The sequence below is a fragment of the Aythya fuligula genome, chromosome 1 (assembly GCF_009819795.1).
Source record: "Aythya fuligula isolate bAytFul2 chromosome 1, bAytFul2.pri, whole genome shotgun sequence".
Classification (NCBI taxonomy): domain Eukaryota; kingdom Metazoa; phylum Chordata; class Aves; order Anseriformes; family Anatidae; genus Aythya; species Aythya fuligula.
In genome coordinates this window covers 118,948,158-118,963,531 of record NC_045559.1, presented here as the reverse complement: position 1 = coordinate 118,963,531, position 15,374 = coordinate 118,948,158, and the positions used below count along the sequence as shown (strand labels likewise).

General features: G+C 41.6%; 1 protein-coding gene across 1 annotated transcript in view; it reads left to right on the top strand.

Moving 5' to 3' along the window:
• Window positions 1-523: 523 nt before the first annotated feature.
• PRRG1 (proline rich and Gla domain 1) overlaps window positions 524-15,374 on the top strand; it is a gene marked incomplete at its 5' end in the record, with an annotated part of 31,192 nt that continues 16,341 nt past the window's right edge. Inside the window, one exon of the mRNA XM_032197846.1 lies at window positions 524-555. Coding sequence (XP_032053737.1) covers window positions 524-555 — 32 coding nt within the window. The remainder of the gene's footprint in view (window positions 556-15,374) is intronic.

The window sequence follows — 15,374 nt, the reverse complement described above, 5'->3', positions numbered from 1 at the left end:
AACTGACATATATGAAAGTGCTGACTTTAAATTAGAAGTCAGGATCCACTGATGAAGCTGAGACATGCCTGAACTATTGCAAACCGTGTCTCATCCATCTTTCCATTACCTACACATCTACGTGGCCAAGCTGTTACCTCATTCCTTTTTCTCCTGATTGCCAGTAATACAAAGTTAAAACGTAAAAAGGAGCGGGACACAGCATCGCAACCCACTATCAACTGAAACCATTAAGCACAAAGGCGGCGGCAACATAAAGCAGGAAAAACACTGTATATTCTGTATATTTCTTTGCCCTCACCCCCTCAGCCCCCTGAGGGCAACATGGCGGCACCCCCGCCCCTAACCCGCTGGGCACCAAGCCCCCCCCGGCCACGCTCTTGGGGGCGGGGCTTCCCATTGACCACGCCCCCTCCTCCTCCGCCCGGGCCGGGTGGTGGAGGGCCCCCCCTCCCTCCCCGTGGCGCATGCGCCGTGCGGCCGCCGCCGTGCGGCGGGGAGCCGGGGGGCAGCGGCAGCGCTGGGGCGGCGGCGGCTCCGCGCCTGCCTCGGGCGGTGAGTGCGGGGCGGCGGGGAGCGGGCAGGGGAGGGGATGGAAGGGGATGGGATGGGGGAGGGCGAAAGGTAAAGGTAAAGGAGCATGTCTCCTGGGCAGCCTGGGAGGGAGACAGCGTGCAGGCAGCGTGACCTCCCGATCTGCTCTCCGAATGCTGTGCAAACCAGTGTTCATTGCCCTGCTTCGGGTATTGAATTATAAAATCCTCATGTGGCTGTCTCCATTGCCGCGTCAACACCTCAGCACTTGGTAAATGCACACCCTTCTTCCTTGTCTAGGGCGAGTTTTGTATAGTTACCATCCCGGTGCTCCTGTGTGGAGAAGGTGCGTGAAGCTGCACAGATTGATCCAGGAGCACCCGGGAGCTGCGTGTTTTCATGGCTTCGAGTTCCCCACCGTGGTTTATGTTAAGTGCACAGATTCAAATAAGTTGAATGGCTGGGCTAAGCCTGTGCTGCTTTCACAAGTCAAACACTCCGATTTTGAGAAAGACATCTTTAAAATGCTGTTTAAGCATGGGCACTAACTATGCGCATTTTAAAGTGACTTCTGTCAAGTCCCGAAGGAGCTCTGAGGCCAAAGCAGGGACTGAATATGCTTCAGTACTGTGTTAGCTTATTTTAGGCCATATTGTTGTGAAACGCTTGTGTTTGCCCTGTTGTTTTACAGCAGCTCCTTTCCTTTTTCCTGTTCTTTTCCCACGTGCTGCCCTACGTACCTCTGTGGTCTCCTTCCCTTCTAATAGCATAACTGTTCCATATTCATCTGCTGAGGTGGATCAGAGGATTAATCCTGCTGGGGAGAAAAAGTCTGACTTGCTTTTGACCCCGGATCATATCCCTTACCCAGCAGCTCCTATAAAAAACTGGGCGGGCGAGGGAGCAACAGGACATGCAGTTGGTACCATTCAGTATGAGTACTGGGGGAAAAAAAAAAAAAAGCCATTTTGCCTATCCACTCCCCTCATCTGTTAATCTCATTAATCTCACTTGTTCTGTATCTTTTGTGTGATTTTGTGTGATTTTCTCCAGCTCCTTATTGGCAAAAAAATATATATATATATTTTTTTTTTTGTGTGATCCTGTTAAGGTCTTTTGCTTTCAGGTTCTCAGTTCGATTCTGAACTTCTCTGCTGCTTTCCCTTGCCCTTTCATAAACTCCTATCAACTGTGTTTCAAGAGTGCTGTCTTTGTCTGGCTCATGTCACTAGTGTCTATTTATCTTCAGCCTCCAAAAACAGGCTGATTTCCCCCCCGTCTCTCCCCATGTCCCTTGCTTCCTCTCCCCTTCGACATTATAAACAAAAGTACTTGCAGTGCACAGTAGAAAATAATACAGAACTGGTAAGGGAGTGGATTAAATGACCTCATGTCTGTTCTGCTGCCAGCTATTTTTGTTTGAGTTCAGATGTCAGTAACTATTTGACCTCTTGAAATCTAATCTGACAATACCCAGGCTTTTCCTTGTTTACCTTTGTTCTATTTACTGAGTCCCATTCAGTAAAATGTGAGACTCATTTGTAAAGTCTGAAATAAGCTTATACCATTCTCTTTTTGCCATTAGTTTTGATGGTACTAATTATCAAGTGACTTGTGCTTTTTAACCATGGTTGCTGAATATCATTATTAAAATAGCTACATTTCAAAAGCAAAGCCTATCCGCAAACAGTGTTAAAGAAATTGCATGCTAACCACCTAAAATCACACCCTGTGTTTTGGCTTACTAGTCATGTATTTGTTGAAAGCTGATAGGTACATGTTTCAGGCTGGGGCTCACTTTTAAAGATGTTTTTAAAGATTTTTTTTTTATTTTTACTTTGCGTAAAAGTTACGCACCTTTTCAGAAATACATTTGTAAAAACTGACAAGAAACATTTCTACAACCCATCTCCATTATGTTGGAATTTAGGGCAAAGACTCCTAAAACAATACAGTGGCAAATGAAATGTTGCCTGTTCCCAAACTAAGGGTGCCTCCTTGTGTAATTTTTTTTCTGAGTAGACATCCTAGAGGCTTGAGATCACTCAAATCTTATTCATTGCACTGTGCTGTGTACCTGCTCAGTGGAGGGTTTCTTTTAAAGCATTTGAACCCACCTTCTCACGTTGCTTCTGAAACAACTTGAAAGTTGGCATCTCATGTTTTATGATTATCCACTCAACATACTTCTGTTTTTTCAGCATAGCGGTCAGTCTGCTCCAATAAGATTACTCCAACAGTGGTCAGGTTAAGTAATACTAAAACACGGAGGGAAGACATGTGAAAGGTAATATTGGAATAGGTTAGCATGGTTCGTTTTCTTGCCTGAAACTGCAGAACTTCTGTTTTTTCACAGAACTGTAGATTATATGAGATGTTTTTTGTTTACAGCAAGACATTATCTGCTATTGTTGTAATTCTGGATATTCCTGTTCCTTTGAGCTCTTTGTTTCCCTATAGTGTCATAATAAATTCCATGAATCAATTTCAAGGATCAGTTTACACCAATTCTTCCTTAAATCCCTGTCTCTAAATTAACTGCCTAGTGTGTAATATCTGTTACGATTAGCCATATTTCTAAGTGTTTACTACTCAACATGGAAGAATTATTCCTTTTGGGCTCAAAAAGCATGAATTTGTTAGCTCAATGGGTTTTTTGTTAGGTGGTTTATAGGAATGCTGCCAGACAGGGACATTCATCAGACGTGAACTTCTGCACCTGCCTGTGCCTTCAAGTTTATCGGTGTGCTATTTACTGACCTTGTGTGTATTTTTCAGCTCTTATTTGTAGAGTCTTACTCTCCAAGATATTTGCTAAAGCTGGGAGTGGAGAAGCACCTTCCTGGTTGTTCTTTTTTCCCTTGTCCGCCTTCTCACTGCTGAGGGGAAGAGGTCTCAGCAGCAGTATCATTAGCAAGCTCTTCCCCATTTTCCTATAGATTTGTCCTGCAGCAGCTGAAATTAGCACAGCCCTTGACATTTTCGTTCAGTACGGCTGAGCAGTCTGAGTATCAGCAGTGAAACAGACTCACTGTGCTATTTTCTGTTTGCTGCTGGTGCTTATCAGGGCTGTGGGCAGCAGCAACATAAAGGCATGGCTTAGGCTGGAGAACCGAGTGTGTGGCTTTGTAAGCGGCTTAACAGATCTGAGCGTGTCCTGCTGCTTGAAGACAAGAGTTCTTGCTTTTTCCTTCCATCCCTGTGAGGTTTTGCGTTTTGACCACCTCCCCAGTAGGAGTCCCAGTAGTGTGCAGTCAGCTGGACCAGGGAGCTGATTTGCTTTAAAACAGAAAGTCAAAGTGACTTGTGGGCTCACACACACACAGAAGGATTTCCACTGGGCTAGCTCTGGCCAGCTGGCCACAGGGCCACCAGCCAAACCCCGTGGTGTTGGCTCAAGGGAGGGAGCAGGCTGTTGTGGGGGGGACCACCTGCCTGGACAGCAGCTTCAGCTGGGATTGATGTATGTGGACTCTTAGCAAAGCATCGGTGTTTCAGTAACTTTCTCTGCTGACATCCTGAGAGAGCAGCAGCAAGCTGCACAGAGGGGAAGGCACAAGGAGGATCTTTAAGAGGGGCAAGGACCTGGTGAATAGGTCTGGGGGAGCAAAGTCCAAGTGAGGAGCAAGGTGAACACACTCATCCTTAATGGAAAAGCCCCTTATGCCAAGCTATAAAGACACGACCAGCTACAAGCTTGCCACATCTGTGTTGTCTTGGATAAAATGAAGTGTCAGAGCAATTTCGCTATGGCTGGTCTTCAGGAACTCTTGGCAAAGGTTTGAGATTTCTGGGCAGGTGAAATGATCTGCACAGAAATACAAAAAGTGGAGATGCAGCTGCTGGTGGGCAGAAAGCCTATGAATGTTCTCCAATGGCTCCTGCAGTGTATTTCTTATGTAAATGTACACAACAGAATTAACCAAATTTAAAAAATAAATATCAGTGATCTATTTGTGTGCATTAGAAGACTCCTCTCCCACATTCTCTAGGTGCTGGGGTACAGCTTGTAGAGGTGGGCAGAGCATCTCCCACTGCCACCTTTTAAATCTTTCAGGAACAAATGTTAGATGTGTAGATGCTGGTAGGGGACCTTTCTGTTGCAATAAAGTTTTCAACAATTAACTATTGTAACTCTGTGTGTTCTCAGCATAACTAAATTAAATCATATCTTCAAATATGCTTAATTTTGCACATTAATTTGGCATGTCAGTGTTTAAGTGACTTCAACATTTTTCTTGCCCTAAATCTTTTAAAACTGATTTTTAAAGCCAAAATCGTTCAGAATTGGTTTTGTTCTGTACTTTTGCATGCTTCCTACTCATAAGCAGAATGTGTAATGTACTGAATCACTTTCTAAGAAGTAGGAAATTATCAATAGATTTATTGTTCTAGTTCTGGGAGGTGCTCTAGTGTTTCCACGGTGCTGGAAAATATCAGAAATACTTTGTGTGTATGCTGTGTTACTGGTGGTTTTGTGACTACTGGAACTCATGTGGCTTTTTTTTCTATGGATTTATGCCATGTGGTTGATCGATGATAGGCTGTGATTTAAAGCTTTACTGTGGTGTTTATTTCGATGGTAACTTCAAGTCTTTTCTTGAGTTACGATGTTCAAAATGATTCCATCCTCTAGGCTGGTTTGCTTTTCTGGGGAAAACTTTTGTGAATACAGCTGAACTTTTCTACTGTTCTGTATTAGGTGATTGAAAAGGACCAATGGGCTAGAGGACATGAGGAAACCCCAGGTAGACACACAGCCCTCTTGCTAAAGGAAAGCAATATAAAAATAGGAAAACTGTGTTCACACCCTTTGAAAAGAAATACTGTTGAAGTATTCCACTTTTGCATTTCTAGCAATTTTTACAGAATTGCAAGTGTTTAAAATGAAAAGTGGTACTTGATTTCAGTCTTTCTAAACCAAATTTAATTTATTATTGAGACTTGAAGGTAACTTGAGGAATGCAAAACTAGTTAACCTATAGGTTGGCTTCAGTGGTAAATGCAGTTTAGGACATGATATTTCTTTTCTGCAGCAGCCTTTGAGTGCAAAGGTATAGAGGAGGGGAGAGGGAGATGGGTGGAAGAGTTGTGAAGCTGCAGCACAGGGCACAGAACTGCATTACCCCCCCCAGTCCTATTAGAGGGGTTGAAGGGGTGGGAGTTATGGGAGAGGAAGTAGTGGTATTAAAATATATATGTGTGTATGTGTAGTGTGGCTTTCTATGTGCTCTTTATGTAATTCCCTAATGGGACGCAAAAATTCATAAAAATTAGTAAAGTAGTTGTGCCTCATTATCTTCTTTTTAGTTACCATATAATTGATAAGATGAAATATCCATTTAGAGCTTTCATATAACTCTTCTGGCACTTCTGTGCAATTTGATTTTTGGTTGACTGGAAAATCCCATTAAAACGTGCTCTGAAATGCGGTCATATGTGCCTTGCTGCAGGGGAAAACAGGCAGGGTGGAAACTTGTATTCAAACATGCTGATGGTGCATAAATATTTGGAAGAGAAGGCTTTGTTTGCACATTTCTCTGTAAAGTGCTGCACTAAGCTAGAGAAATTACTTTGTATTGCTTCTGGATAATTTTTCTAAATTAAATGAGGTGTAAGACATTGGCCTACCAAGTGCTAAACGGAATTTACTTACAGAGCAGAATATCCACCTCACCTTTTCCTCACTGCAGAAAAGCAAAATAAACTTTACGAAGTAGCAGGCTTAGATTTATTATGAAATCATTGTGTGCGCAGCAAAGATGCATGAATTTATCCAGGCATTTTTTGGCTACAGAAATGCACATTCTGATCTCCCTCTCCCTCCCTCCTTTCCTATCTTCCCCCCTTTTACTTCAAAATACCAGGAATTTAGAGGGAAATAAAGTAGCTATTGCTCCTTTCCCTTCACAGCATTGTAACAATTTCAAGAAAAGGTTTGGGGAGTCGAGGATAATATTTTTCAAATGTACAGAATCATCAGGTCCTTTTTTTTTCCTCCATCTGCAAAAATAAGGCTTGAATATTGGATACAGACTGATACAGTTGGAGGCCGAATTTTGTACAGCCAGCCTGCGTTATTGGAAAATCTGGAAAGATATTATTTGTGACATTTGGGTCATGGTTTTGCTTTTTAAGATGTGTTGGAGAAAAAATATAAGAATTTCCAAGTAGGAAAAAAAAGTACATATTTATTTAGCCATGGTCATTTGACCTTTTCTGAATGGCCAAGCACCATATGTGCAATGAAATTACAGTCTTGTGAACAGGCTCTGCCCAGGTGCTGTTGCTTGACCCTTCTCTGATTTTTGTATCCCAAATAAAATGTGGCTTTCCTTCATATCCCACAGGTGGGCAATACCAGACAAATACCAAGTGACGCCTCGCCAGATCTTTGCTCTTTACAACAACCCTGATGTATCCTGCAGTGCTAGCAGCTTTATTATTGGCCGTGAAAAATATGTTTAAGTGTCACTTGCGGGGGGAAGGAGAAGAAAGTATTTTGCCTTTCCTGGAGAGGCACAATCTGAAGTAAACATAGTAATTTTTTCGCCTCTCCTCTCTGACCTATAAATGCTTTGAAAAGGCTTTATAAAACCAGCAGGGTTATAATGTACTTTCTGCTTACCCTGAATGTGTCAATTTGGCAGGGAGTGGTGGGATCCAGAGTCTGGGAAAACTGTAGATAGTGGAGGGCAGGAACCGCTGAAGAGACCACTTGCCACTTATCAGCTTGATTTTTATGTGCAGGTATTTACTTCCCTGGTCCTAACCCAGCCATAAACCATTTTGGAGAGGAATGGAGCAGAGTTACTCATTCCTTGCTGGGCACCAGATCACTTCCCTTCTTTTATAGCCAGATAGTTACCAGTAGAAGTATATATGGTGCCTCTGAAGATGTAATAATACCTGCTTTCTTTGAAAAACCTTTTAATATCTGAAGGCTGGCTGGCTCCTGAACCTTAGGAAAGGGTTGAAACACTTGGAAGCTGTCTGGCCATAAACTACGTAAGATCCTAAACTAGGTATTAATAACTTGGAGCTTGCTGGAAGCTAAATGCTTAGCTGTTTTAGCATCCTTTTTAGGAACTGGATCAACCCAAACATCAGCCTGGCGTTGTGTGTTGTGCCAGGAGCTGTGGGTGAGATGCCACGGGAGGTGTCTTACAGCAGAGCATGGGCAGAGCGATCCTTCTCTTGGTGTTTTGTCGGACTATCAGTTGATGAGGATCTTCCTGGGTTGGAGCATACAGCTGGAGATTGTGTGTTGCAGAAGTTGCCAAATCTATACGCCATTTGTTCATTTTTACTTTTTTTTTTTTTTTTAAGCCATTTCAATGTTTGTCCTCAACACTGTCTTGCAGCAGCAAGTCTCCTAGCTTAGGTACTGTGTGAAAATTAAGGTCGTACTTATTTATATCCACATCATCTCAGGTCAGTGGCTGCCCTCTTGCTTCTCCTATCATGAGAAATAATGGATAGCTGTAATGTAATTACCTGCTCTAGTATGGTCACAAGTGTATAGCCAAAAGACTGATTTGCCCTGACAGACTGTCTATGTTCTGATTAGATCACCCAAAATGTCTGCCTGCTTTAAAGTGAGTGGTTTGTCATACAGAGATTATTCAAACACAAAGGAGTTTTTCCTTTTTTTTTCCACTTTTTTTTTTTTTTTTTTTAAAGCAGCATGTTGTTTTTAATCTGCTCACATCCCAGTTTCTGACTAGAGTTGGGAGCTTTTGACTCCTATCCCTCGGTTTGTTATCTGTAAAGCAGCAGTAGATGGTTTGAACTGCAAAATGGAGGTTGGCTTGTTTGTAATTTACAAAACGTGCAAATGTTTCATTTGCATGAAATCAGGAGCACAGAACAGGAGAGGAAAGTAAAATGAGAGCACGTTCAAAGCTGCTTCTAGTTTAGGAAGGTAATGGGTGAAAACACTCTAAATGAAGCAGTCTGCAGCAATTCTGATATAGGTCGTGTGGTTCTTTTCATGAAAGGAGCTAGCAGCTGCCACTTTAATAGTGTAGAATAAGAATTTATCAATGCATTATTTAAAACTTCAGCTGCCTGTAAATGAAAGGCAGAAGGATCATAATGGAGTTCCCCTGGCTTATTATAAATTGACTGTGTGTGCTTCATTATTATTCTAGAAGCTGTTAACAGATATTGGAGAGAAAGTTACTGAAAGTGCTTATAATGGTCATAAACCAGATTTTAACTTTGTTGTCTGTAATAGTAGGTTTCCACTACATGTGGGGGATGCTTTTTGTCTGCAGTTTTTCAAGGGTGTGGGAGGTGGCTAGGTTATCTCCCTGCTTACCAGGATTAGCTGTGTCTTTTTTTTCTTCTTCCCCTCTGGTCTTTCTGAGCAAGCACTGGCATTTCGGATTTTTAATTCTTCGATTGGGCCCTGTGGTGTCCTGTGTATTTGCAATGCTGTTTGTTTTTTTTCTTGTAATTAGTTTTAAGTATGTTCAACACATCACTTCAGCTGAATTTGAATAGAGTTTAATGGGTTAACAAGGTTGAATTCTTAGAGCCAGAGCATTGTTTAATTTCCACAGGGAGCATACAGCTTTTGAAGATAAGCGCATAGATGGCTTAAGAAATCTGTTGTACTGTGTTGAGGGATTTTTGTTCTTTTCTTATTTTTTGTTTCCTTTTTTTTTTTTTTCTGGAGTTTTTAATGTTTTGCCTTTTTGTTGTTGTTGTCATTTTGCTTGTTGGTGTGTGTTTGCTTTTTGTTTTTTCTTTTCCCCTCCATCTGTAGATAAGCCTGACGTTTTTGGGTGATGTCCTAAAAATGGTGGGTTCTGTCTGGGAGGTGTTACTCATAACTAACACCCCAGCGATTGTTTTCTTTCTTGAAGGAGAGTCTTGTGTTACCTCTATTTTTGACTACTTGTTTGTCAAAGTGATTCTGTAGAAGCGCCATGGGAAGTTCTGCCAGACATTCACTGCTGTCCCGTAACGACCTTTAATTCTTTGCTGATGAATGGTTTATCCAGAGCTTCCTTCCTCAAAGCTTCTTAACTTCTTTGAGTGTAGTCACACGTTACATACACACTGGACATATCTGCAGGAGCGTTTTGGTTCAGATTAGGAGTGTGCTATGGAAGCAAAACTCCCAATTGTCGCCACTTTCCGTGCTTTGGTTTCTCATTGCAGAATCATTTCAAAGCAATCAAACTGAATTACTGTTGGATGAAAGTAAACCCGAAGATGTGCTCTGAGAGCATACCTAATGCAGCCCAACAACCGCACAGTATTCAGCCCAAGGAATCAAGCAGGAGCTACTGCAAAGGAAAATCTTTACCTTTCATATTGTGTTAATATTGGGTCCTCATCACCAACTGTTTTGTCTTTCAGACTTGCCCCTATTGCTCTGCAATCCTTGCATGAGTGTAGGCACTGATAGAGACAAATATAGGGTACGTATAGGTTATTATCCATGTTGCAGATAAGAGTCCATCTATTCAAGTTTTAAATTAGGATAGATAGTATCGAAGTAGCTGACAACTTGAGTTTGATTTGGAAGCCATTACTGAAACAGCAATTAGGTCGTGGAGCACCAGAACTATGATGAAGCTGTTTCCCTGTCTGTCACCTTTTGCACTTTTCTATTTCAACAATATGAGTTCTCTTCCATTCTCTAATGTGTATTTTTGTGACCTGTTTTGTGACTGTTACCCAAAGCGCAGTATTCTCGGAGACCTCCCATGTGCTGGTGTGCTATTTACCTATTTTCATCTCTCCAACTTTTTGGACTTGGCAGCTTGCAAAGGTCTGTTCGGTGTGGGGCTGTAAGCTTACTGCCTGCCTACCTCGTGCTGGTGAAAATGGGTCATGATTTGCAGTCGTTGAAGGCACTACATGTATACCTCTTGAAGGGCTTCTAGAAATGGTAAACCCAGACTTATACTTCACTGAGAATATTAGTGGCTTTTCTCTGTTCTTCTTGGTCATCAGTATTCAAGGAAAACTTGTGGGAGCACAGAAGTAGAAATCTCAGTGTCAGATTTGGTTAAAAGGTATTGGGGAAGCAGAAGTTGGAATGGTTAGGTAACACATTATCACTGGTTTTTATTCCATACAAAGTCAGGATAAAAATACATCATACTGTGATGGCTATATTTAATCATGCACCATTCCCACTTTAAAAAAAAAAAAAAAAAGAGAGAGAGAGAAATCAATTATTGCAATGTCAACGTTTAAGTGGGTTATCAAATTAAATACTCCAAATTTGTATTCCCAAAGCAGGGTGGTAATGTCTAACCTAAAGCAACGTTTTTCAATGGCAGCTTCCAGAAAATTAAAGTGTCTGAGCTGCTGCTATGTAGGCTGATGAGAAAGGCATGGGCTCTTGAGCATTTGTGCAGTTTTGGTTTCAATACTGCTGGTTTCGTAAGCATTCAGTTATTTCTCCTAAGAACTGCCCAGATGGTCCCTGTGCAATTCAAAACAATGAAACTAACCAAAGTTCTCCCTCGCCAAAGGGAGAGTGGTGTTACTTCTCTACACAAATGTCCTGCTTGCCAAAATATGTGTACTGGGAGATTGTTCCTGTCTGATTTTGAAGGGCAGGGGAAGGAATAGATGTCTTAACTTAGAGTAATTCCCTCTTTGAACTGGGGGAGCCTGTGAGTAACCAGAGAACAGGCAGCCAGAGCACTATCACAGCTTTAAAGTGACAAAAAATACTGAGCAGAGAATGGGTAATGAAGCTGAGGCAGAAACTTGGACTTCAGCCTCAGCCATCTGAAGCGTTGCCCAGCTGCAGTCATGAGCAGCCCTCTCTCTGTCAAATGCTGCTCTGTGTGAAGAGTTGTACTTGTCGCACTAGTTCTGTGAGCGATGATTTATTCTATTGATTTTAAGACATAATGGCAGTCTGCTAACTACAAGCGTCTCTTAGTGATTTAGTCTGTGGTTTCGATCCCTGTGTAATGAAAATTAATGTGCTATAATGCTTTGATTGGATAGCATCTATAAAGCTGAAGGGCTTTTTTTCCAGTTCTGTTTCACTCCTACCCTTGTTCTTTGTAGTCTCGGGTGGGGTGAATCTTGTACGTTTGGTAGTAGTTTCCAATGGGTTTTGTCCCTCTTTACTTCCAGCCTGATTCCATGGCAAACCTTGCTGCTCCCATGTACTTAAACTGTGGACTTCCTGCTCAGAGAAAAAGCAATATATTTCTACGGTGTTTGAATCCATATAAATCCTTGTGTTCACTTTTCCTTGAAAAAAAAAAGGTCTTCTAAAAAGACCGTAATGAGTAAAACTGTAGTCTTCGGTAATGCTTTTTTTCCAAGGATGTAAAAGCCAAACATGGTGGAACTGGGATTTTTAGGTAAGCACATCCCACGTTTTGAATACATGGTAGTTCGAAACTTACTGTCTGTCTTCCTGTGTAATTATTTACTGTTTTCGTTTATTCTTCTAAACAGACCTCCCACAGGAGTATTTTACTTGTTTCATTGCACACGATTTAGGGCTGGGGACTAGAAAAGCATTGTTTATGTTTGGACTGAACATCTGATGTTTTACTTAGCAGTGTCCCTTGAATGATTTGCTTTCATAAAATGCTCCAGAAGATCCTAAATATTTATAGTATGAAAAATTTTATAGCTCTGCATGGCATCTGGTTGTAAACTGTATCCCAGTAGTCTCATTAATTGTACAGGTTACAAAACTAGGCTTAACAACTGTATTCCCTGCTAGGGTTGTATTGCAGAATGGAGAAAAATAAATAAATAGAAATCCACATCCCTACCTGGGTACTGGAGTGCACGTTTCTCCCCTGTTGGGAGAAAAGCCTGCTGGTCTTAAGTGTTGGAAGTCCCTGTTAACGCAGCAAGTGAGAAATGGAGTGAGGCAAGATATTGCTGCTGCTTTACGTTAGCCCTGAAGGATCCTTTCCTTCAGGACGTGCTTTGTTCTTGATGTTGTTTTTCTCTGGAATACATGACAGACAGTGAGCAAGAATAGCAAAGGCAAATTAGACTTGTGCCCTCTGTCAGATCCTCTGCCCTTTAAAGTTATGTGGTGCACATAAGTTTCAGTCTAACTTGTGGGCAGGAAATGTAGCCAGGAGAAGAGTACCTGCTAGCAGAATGTGGTTATTTTAATAAATGCAACAAAATCTTGCAGAAATATTATCTTGGGCCAACAACTTCTGTTGTTGAAATTAGTTACCCAAATTTATGGGATATGCTGCATTGCTAGAATATGACAACCAGCTTGGGAAAAGTTTATAAAAATATTCTATGATTCGTGCTCATACATAGTGTGTACAAAGTGTGAACACTACAGGATTGAGGAAAAATACTTAGGTTAGTTATGGAAAAAAATGTCAGCTTAGTTTGTTGCTTCAATGTTAGCATCATAAACTGTCATGCAGAATGCTTCTCAGTGAGATGCAACAGCCCTTTGGTGATGAGCACAGTAGTGTAGTGCTGGTAAATAGCACAGGCTTCGATACATCTCCTTTGCTGTCTCATATGGGCTGTATACCTCATTTTATTTCCCATTGAGTCTTTATATTTTCTATCAGAGGTGGGTGATTCATCGTTTTTTTGTTTTGTTTTGTATTTTTTACCATTATACTGATGGTCAAGCATGTGCTCAGAAAGGATCCCCTGTTGAACAGTCGCTGGTCAGATATGTCAGCTTGCTGCTGAACTTAATGCTCAGCTGTAGCACTACCCATGCCGTCTACTGTATGACTGACTCTTGGATGAAGAGTGTTTCCTGAAATAACAAGCATTAGTGTCACTAGTAAGATATTATCTGTGGCTACTTTGTTCTTGCATTGGTGTGTGTCTGTGTATATATAAATATATATAGAAAACATTGCTCTGACACCATAGGACCATCCTAGCCTTCAGTGAGGCTCTTGAAGACTAAAAAGCAGGAAACTAAATTTAAGAAGTTGTCTGGAGGAGCAAGTGAGTCAATAGCAGGTCAAGATGTTCCTGTAGTGTTGCCAACCCTCTTCAGTTTTATTAGCTGGTTTATGAAGGGGAAAAAAAAAAAGATTAATGTACTTGTCTGCATTCAAACCCTTTTTCCAAACAATCTTTGAACTATTCAGTCAATTTGAACCAAAACTGTTGGGGATAGAGAACTGAAATATTATTAATCTCTTTCCCTTTGGGGGAAGGGATGCTTAAGTAGAGGGCAAAGACCCAAGAAGTTCTTCTGCAGTGGGAAAATCCGTTGGGTGAGCTGAAGTTTTCTGTCCTGCCTGTGTAGCAGCAGGGCAATCAGTGCCTGGGTCCCAAATCAGCCTCTTGCCCAGCAGGTGATGGGATGGAGGAAACTGGCTGTGAGTTGTGGGAGCTGAGGGAGAGCAGGAGGCTGGGAAACAAAGAGGTTTGGACAGATACAGAGAAGGGCGAGGGAAGGCAGGGGAGCATAAAAAAGAATGATGCACATTTGGAGGAAAATTGATATAATTAGTTTGAGGGATCTCTAAATACTGTACTTGCCGTATAAATCTAATGTAGACTGCTGAAGGGAAGCTTTTGCACCACGGTGACTGGAAAGATGGATGTGATGTCTCCTGGAGAAGGGTGCACTGCTTCCTTCTGTAATGAAAGAAGGGTGAGAAGAGCTGTAACTTTTGTGTTTTGCTGCCAACTGAGCAAAGCTTCATTTTATCACTAGTTCATAATATACTAGCATCAATTTCCAATGAAGAAAAAAGGTATTTTTTTTCTCTTTTACACGCTTCCCATAGTTTTGCAATCTCTGTATGTCAGTAGTCTGATTTTCATTCCCAAATATTCCGATGTACTAAGCTCCTTATGTACATGATGCACATAAATGCAAAGGCAGCACTGCACACCTAGACAGTATAAGACTCAGCTCCTGGTGGAAAACTTCCCTTAGCAGGGAAGAGGGACACCAGGGCCCACATTTTCACCAAACCTCCCTGTAGGCAGAGCCATCTGGTTGTGACTCAGTGCGTGTGGATAGGGAGGTATCTTCTGTATTTTCTTAAGGGCTAATGTTGAAATCCACCCTCAAATTATTTGTGATAAGGCTGAAATGTTAAAGACTAACCAAAATTTAATAAAATAAAAAGAAGTTCCTGTTAGAGGGAAGAAGCTTGGCAAGATTCACTTCACGTTCTGCGTTACAGCTGCTGAGCTGAGGGTGGGTGGTGGTCTTGCTCATGGGTCTTGCTCCTCTATTGCTCTTAATGCTGTTTGAGGAGCTGTTGCAAGGAAGCTGCCTGAAACTGGAGGATAATAAATGGGGAAAGTAACTCACACTGTTTCAGACAAAACAAACAGTTACCAGTAAACAGATTTTTTGTGACCTGTTTATTACTAAAAGTTTGGCAATTTCTTCAACCCAAATATTTGGGTGGTAAAGATGGGACTAACCAGAAAGCTGTGCTAATCTCAGTTTTATTGAACAAGCAAGCGTCAAAGATGTGTTTGTCTTTGAATGGAACAGTCTGCTGAGAAAAAGTAAGGCTAATGGAGGAGACTATATATGTCCTGAAAAAAATTGTAAGCCCTCTGCTTCTGTTACCCTACCATACTTAGTAATGATATACTAAACATGGTGGTGAGACTTCAGTGCTTTAATCTTCACTATTTATTTGCATTTATTTACCTTCACAGGGACTTGATGAGCTTGCTTTAAAATCAGTCTACTCCTCTGTCCCACATTTCCTATGGTCCCAGTCCTACAGTTCTGTTAGCAGACTGGGATGTTTTTGTTGAGCTCCATTCACTTCAGCAGCATTTCTCACAAGTATTGCAGCCTTCTCTTGCTAGACAAATTAGTGTTGGCAGGGCTGTGCTGGAAGCCTTAACTTTCCCTC